Raw genomic sequence first — 6342 nt, forward strand, 5'->3', positions numbered from 1 at the left:
TTGTTTCCTCCTGCTGGTCTTAAACCTGCCGTCAGAATGTTCTGTTTAGATAAAGCTTACAGTCAGATTTAGATCGGGTCTCTTTGAACCATCTCCCACTCCATAGCTGTCTCTCTTTCTGTACATGTCTGCAAGTATCAAGCTCTGAGTTATGTGTTTTCAGAGTGTGGTTACAGATCTTAATAACCTGCCTCTGTTTACTTTGTTTTTTCTCATATCTTAAATCTATACAGTTGTTTAAATTCAGACCGTGCAGTCACGTTGTTGCACAGCCCAGTGACAGGGGGCGCTGTAGCACAGTCACAGCACGTTGTATTCCGAGGTGTCAAAGCATAGAAGAAGAAGAGCCGGAAGCGCAGGACACCGCTCATGCTTGTGTTTACATCTACGTTTTCACGTGAAATGTAAGGTTATATCTATTGTTTATGTTGATTTGTTGAATAAGGAACTACTGTATACTAATAGTCATATAGGAATTCAGGGGTTTTCAATCAGCTAATGACCGGACTTTGAATGGATAACTAGTTTTTAAATAACGTTAGCAACTTCTTACAAACGATGCTAACATGCTAATCGGTGCGGATCATTCTGTCGCTAATTTTCCACCCAAAGTGTTTTAAAGCAGCAGCACAAGCCTTGACGTCTCTTCAGAGCATATGTCCATTATCCTTTTTTAATTAACTTATTTGAGATATAAAATGTGCAAACATGCTAACGCAACGAGCTACTTGTCTTTCAAACGATGTTTAACATATAGCTTTACAACACAGTCGAATAGCAGCATATATATTAAAAATATAAGTTAACAGCTACCTTGTCCACAGGGCGGCATGACACGTGCCGATTGACCGTTGCAATGATGACCACAGAACCTGCCAACCTTGATAGCCTGCAGGTGTTGTACCAGAGTGATGACTACATTGTGGTAGACAAGCACTGGGACATTCGTATTGACAGCAAGATGTGGTACGAGAAACACACAGTGCAGGCCCAGCTTAGACACTGCTTTCCCCACCTAGCAGACCCCAGCACCTACTATGGATTCAGGTTAGAATCACACCAACGCCAATAGGTCACATACTTGCTCTTATGGAGTTTGAGAGACATTCTCTTTCTACTCCTTGCAGGTTCTGTCATCAGTTGGATTTCTCAACCAGTGGGGCTCTTTGTGTTGCCCTCAATAAGGCTGCTGCAGGCCGGGCGTACCATTGCTTCAAGGAGCGCACCGTCACCAAAGCCTACCTTGCCCTGGTATGAAACACAGACACAGCAACACACATATCAGTAAATATATATATAAAAATAAAGATAGATAATGTATCTTAATAGATTCGTGGCTGGGTGGAAGAAGAGACCAAACTTCTGGATTTCTCCATTGGCAAGAACTCCACCGAGGGGAAAACACACATGATGTGTACCGAGGGATCACAAGGTAAACTTTCACAGTTTAAGATGTTCAACAAATTCTCTATGTTTTGTTACTACAGCTTGCAGCCCTATTTTTAATAGATAAATAAAATGTATGTATACAGACAGAGTTTAGACCCTGCTTTTAACATAAATAACAACAAGATAAATGTAAAAACTATTTTCACTGATGATAGTCTATCACTGGTTCTCTTCAGGTTGTGAGAACCCAAAACCTTGTCAAACCAATCTAACAGTGTTGGAGTATGGTTTGTATGATGGAGATCCTGTCACCAAGGTGCTCCTGCAGCCACTCACTGGTATCAGCTCTTATATTCAATAAAATACCAATTCTAATTCAGCAAATACTCTGGCACAACTTCTTACCACAATCTCTTCCATCAGGACGAACCCATCAGTTAAGGGTTCACTGCAGCGCGATAGGCCACCCCATCGTGGGGGACTTCACCTACAGTTTGGGAGTGGACGATGCCCCTTATCGTATGATGCTGCATGCCTACCTCCTCCACATCCCCCTTGACCCTGAGCCCCTCCTCGTCTATGCCGGTGACCCGTTTCTCACCACAGTGGATGCCAAGTGGCTCCCGCAACGCTCATTACGGCCCCTGGTGGCCACTGTGGAGGCCCTGCTGGAGCAAAGACTGGAGCAGAGCAGAAGGATCAAAAAGGAAGAGAGTGAGAGAATGAGAAGAGAAGAGGAGAGAAGGAAACGCAAAAAAGAACAGAAGATTGAAGAGAGTGAGGAGCAGAGGAGACACTGTCAAGAGTGGCTGAGTGAATGGGCCGGAGATTAAACAAGTTCTTAGTTCATTATGTATTTTAATTTATTTTACCCGTTTACAAATGAAAGCTATGTAGAGAAAGCCCGATCACCAATGAGTTACTAGCATTGTGTTGGTAACTGCTCCCTGTCCATACTGTCACTGTCACTGCTTCATTCAGCTAGCTGACAAACAAGTGCCTGGCTCAAACTTAGGTTAACAAACCTTTACACATTCCTACTGACCTGTTCAGCCGTGCAGATCCAGGGCCATCGCCAAAATCAACATGCTGGAAAGCAGCATTTCGCCTTTCACATGCTGGTCGCCCACATGTTTTGTTACATGTGCTGCATGAATGTATAGCATAGCATAAGGAGGACTATACCGTATGCCTGTCTCTGTGCATGTTGACATTTAGTGTCTACAAATAACTGTTCCACTGGACATTTGTATATTGTTTTGCTTTTAAATTAAAGGTTGTGTCAATGTTAAAACAAATGTCTACAAATAATTTAGTGCAGGTCAGATAAATGGAGGCAGATTGTGCTCAGCTTGTGTTCAAAGGTTTCTTTTAAATATCTCAGCACATGAGAATTCATGTGCATCTTCAGGGAACGGTGTATAAAAATTTGAACATATTTTTTTTGTTACATTTTCTCTAATTTAGTTTTATCCTCAGAAGGTTGAATAAATGTCAGGAGAAAATAAAATGTGCTCATACAGATTATATTCATGTTATGACCTTTGAATGATTTAGACTGCAGCAGCCAACTGGAGGACTTCATTACCCATGATGCCTTTGGTGCCTCGTAGGAAAACGTTACCGGGCTACCAGGAAGTGCGGCGTCTTGAGTCCAAACAGCGGGAGGGAGTCCAACCTATTCTGCCCCAACAACAGTGGCCAACGGCGTTTGTCGATGGGTTAATTTAACGCCGAGAAACAACAACAATCGCGATGAGCTCCGAGGTTTTTACGTACGAGAGTTTGGTCCACGCGGTGTCAGGAGCAGTGGTGAGTTAGTCTCACTTTTCATTCTGTGTCACTGGAAGCAGACGCTTTAAATCATCACGGAAACACAAACGCGAAGCTGCCTACGTCTGTGAAGCCCATTTACTGGCGTTATTAACAAAACTGTAGATGTGGCGCTGCGTATTTAATTGTTATAAGATCACAAGTGTTTGTGTGAGACTGACTCCATAAGGAACAGGCTGTTGTGTCCATGCTCAGATTGCTGACTGTGGTTTATTTTAGGGAAGTGTCACAGCAATGACTGTATTCTTCCCTCTGGACACTGCCAGGCTACGGCTTCAAGGTCTGCACTAACTCAATCATAATTTGCAATCAACTAATTAACATAGTTTATGTTCTTAAACATCCTGTATATTTTGATTTATATTCAGTGGATGAAAACAGGAAAGCAAAGTCGACTCCAGCTGTTCTTGCAGACATTATCAAAGAGGAAGGACTGTAAGTGTAAAGTCTCTGTTTGTGTATTATGACGTAGCTGTAGACGTGCTTTAATGTGGTCTCCTGTGTTTGCGGCCCACAGTCTGGCTCCCTACAGAGGCTGGTTCCCAGTCATCTGCAGCCTGTGCTGCTCCAACTTTGTCTACTTTTACTGCTTCCACAGCCTGAAGGCTGGCGGGCTGAAGGGAAAGCCGTCGGCTCCAAGCACCGACCTAATAATAGGCATCGCAGCAGGTGAGGCGGACGTTGTCCGATCACGGGGACGTCAAACATAAGTCACTCATGGCAACACAGCCGAACTGATGTTAGATTTCAGTCCAGGACTAAGTGTTGTGTTGCATTCGTGTCTTGGGGGACGGTTCCGATCTCACTCTTGTTTTGCTTCTGCGTCCCCGTCGCTCCAGGTGTTGTGAACGTACTGCTGACCACTCCTCTGTGGGTGGTCAACACCAGACTGAAGCTTCAGGGCTCCAAGTTTCGTAACGCAGACATCCATCCCACCAACTACTCTGGCATTCTGGGTAAATGACCACTGCCTTTATGTTCTTACAGTTTATTCAGCATCTGTATGTATCACCACAAACATGTTCCAGTGTTCTTCAGCTATGGCCTCTTTGTTTATGTAGTTTTTAGGTTATTTACTAAAGCGAACCTCTTCTTATTCCAGATGCATTTGTTCAGATTGCCCGAGATGAGGGAGTGGGAGCTCTGTGGAATGGGACCTTCCCCTCCCTGCTGCTGGTGCTGAACCCTGCCATCCAGTTCATGATCTATGAAGGCTTAAAGAGGCAGCTGAGGAGAGGGGTTCCCAGGGAGGTGAGTGTGTGAATGTGGACGTTTGAAGGAAGGGGAAATGAATAGAAAATGCGAAAACCGTAAATGCTCATCATCTGGATGAATAAGCACTCGTTATGTGGAGACTAATTCTTTTCACATGAATGTGGGTAAAGGGAGCACTGATGCAGTTTGACTGTGGGCGTGTCAGAACAAGTTGTTGTATAGTTTGCTGCCTGTTTCATTTTTTGTATTTATTCTGTAATGTAACTGCACAGCAGCTCTGGATTTAAAAATTCTTCTTTTGCTTCTTTTTCGTCCAAGCTTTCGTCGTATGAGGTGTTCATTATCGGCGCTTTGGCCAAAGCTGTGGCCACCACTGTTACCTACCCCCTACAGACCATACAGTCCATTCTCAGGGTAGGTTTGATGTCTGTGTTAGTGTTGATCTAAACCTAAATCTAAAAAGTGAACTTATTCTGAACCCCATTCTGCTTGTTGAACTCTGTCAGTTTGGCCAGTTTAGAGAGGCGACAGACACGTCGAAGCTACTGTCCAGTCTCAGGACCATCAAGTGTCTGCTGGTCAACAGAGTTAGGTGAGAACATGCACACATTTATTTTCAAACAATTATAGTTATTATATATCACAACTTGACTTCTCAAATATCTAGAGCTCATATAAATGATAACAGCATCCCCATCATCACTTAGGCGCCAAACTATGACATTAGCAGCACTTCAGAAGTCTGATCATTATCACAGCTTTTCCTGTTTTGACCTCTTGCAGGAAGGACGGCGTGGTGGGTCTGTTTAAGGGTCTGGAGGCCAAGCTGCTGCAGACGGTGCTGACTGCTGCGCTCATGTTTCTTCTCTATGAGAAGATTGCCAGCTGCACCTTCAGAGCCATGGGTTTAAGTACCAACCACTACAAGAGACGTTAGCACTTAAACATTTGATCACAGTAACGAACTAATCACTCATAACAATATACTGGAAATGTGTAACATTTCACTTGTGTCCATGTCAAATTCCCGTAACATTAAAATAATTTTAAAAAATGACAAACATCTTCTCCTATAATCATACTGCTTTTACTTTTTATGTTCAGAACTAATGATGGATGCTGTAACTAACAGAGAACTTCATCTGAAGATGAGGTGATTCTTGGAAGTCCTACTTTGGTCTGGTACCATGTTCCTTCTTTTACTCTCACCTTTAGCTTATAAAAAGGACAATGCAGAAGCATAAACACTTAATGCAGTAATTATCTTTATTTGACCAAAAGAGGAGACAAATGTTTCAAGTACAAACAATAGGACATTGACAGTTAGTAGGACAGTTTTTTCACACATTTGGTAGAGCCACACACTCGGACTTGGTGTTAAATCAGGGATTTGTTTTTTGCGAAACCACACAAAATGAAATATATTGGCCGACGACTTGCTTTGTGCCACCTGCAAGAACACGTCTGAAACAGTTACTGAAGTAGACGAGACGGGTGTTTGTCCTGACTGTGTGCTGAGTAACCTGAGGCATGTTTCTCCTCAACTCTCCTAAGATTGTCTACAGCAAAACGCTTGAGCCGAAAAAGCATGACCATTTGTCAGTAAAACGAATTGATGTAAGCTGCCTAAACATGTATTATTCCACAAAAAAGACTAAATGACAAGAAACTACACTGAAGCCATCCTGTGTGGCTTTGCTGATGCACAACACACAGGATGGTTTGACACCATAGAATGTAAATACCCTGAATTACAGCAGCGCCGTTCCTAAAATGCTGGTGTGAGCAGAGCTAATTATTAACAAAGTGTTCTCCCACAGTGACAGTGTTTTTGTCTTGAGGCATAGAAGGATCATGTGTGCATGCTTTTTGGTTTAAAATCCCTTTTACTCATACAGGAACCTG

The 6342-nt window shown here is 43.0% G+C and overlaps 2 protein-coding genes across 2 annotated transcripts; both read left to right on the forward strand.

Moving 5' to 3' along the window:
* The first annotated feature begins 266 nt into the window (after positions 1 to 266).
* On the forward strand, positions 267 to 2523 carry rpusd1 (RNA pseudouridine synthase domain containing 1). The gene is made up of 6 exons (XM_029159757.3): positions 267 to 404; positions 825 to 1047; positions 1128 to 1251; positions 1330 to 1432; positions 1626 to 1727; positions 1813 to 2523. Exons 2-6 carry the CDS (start codon positions 857 to 859, stop codon positions 2220 to 2222), a joined length of 930 nt encoding a protein of 309 aa, XP_029015590.1. The 5' UTR covers positions 267 to 404; positions 825 to 856; the 3' UTR covers positions 2223 to 2523.
* Positions 2524 to 2665: 142 nt separating this feature from the next.
* On the forward strand, positions 2666 to 5498 carry slc25a17 (solute carrier family 25 member 17). Its single transcript, XM_029159756.3, has 9 exons — positions 2666 to 3201; positions 3442 to 3502; positions 3591 to 3657; positions 3740 to 3891; positions 4062 to 4178; positions 4325 to 4473; positions 4756 to 4851; positions 4944 to 5029; positions 5221 to 5498. The coding sequence occupies exons 1-9, from the start codon at positions 3145 to 3147 to the stop codon at positions 5372 to 5374; spliced, it is 939 nt and encodes a 312-aa protein (XP_029015589.1). The 5' UTR covers positions 2666 to 3144; the 3' UTR covers positions 5375 to 5498.
* The last annotated feature ends 844 nt before the right edge of the window (positions 5499 to 6342 follow it).

Source organism: Betta splendens, chromosome 8 (assembly GCF_900634795.4).
Source record: "Betta splendens chromosome 8, fBetSpl5.4, whole genome shotgun sequence".
Taxonomy (NCBI): Eukaryota; Metazoa; Chordata; class Actinopteri; order Anabantiformes; family Osphronemidae; genus Betta; species Betta splendens.

What these genes read in the sequence shown, in the direction of transcription:
- rpusd1 (XM_029159757.3), top strand. Translation starts at nt 857, where the DNA reads ATGATGACCACAGAACCTGCCAACCTTGATAGCCTGCAGGTGTTGTAC. An exon ending in AGCACCTACTATGGATTCAG is followed by an intron (nt 1,048 to 1,127) that starts GTTAGAATCACA and finishes TACTCCTTGCAG; the next exon opens with GTTCTGTCATCAGTTGGATT. An exon ending in GTGTACCGAGGGATCACAAG is followed by an intron (nt 1,433 to 1,625) that starts GTAAACTTTCAC and finishes GGTTCTCTTCAG; the next exon opens with GTTGTGAGAACCCAAAACCT.
- slc25a17 (XM_029159756.3), top strand. Translation starts at nt 3,145, where the DNA reads ATGAGCTCCGAGGTTTTTACGTACGAGAGTTTGGTCCACGCGGTGTCA. An exon ending in AATAATAGGCATCGCAGCAG is followed by an intron (nt 3,892 to 4,061) that starts GTGAGGCGGACG and finishes CCGTCGCTCCAG; the next exon opens with GTGTTGTGAACGTACTGCTG. An exon ending in CTGCTGGTCAACAGAGTTAG is followed by an intron (nt 5,030 to 5,220) that starts GTGAGAACATGC and finishes GACCTCTTGCAG; the next exon opens with GAAGGACGGCGTGGTGGGTC.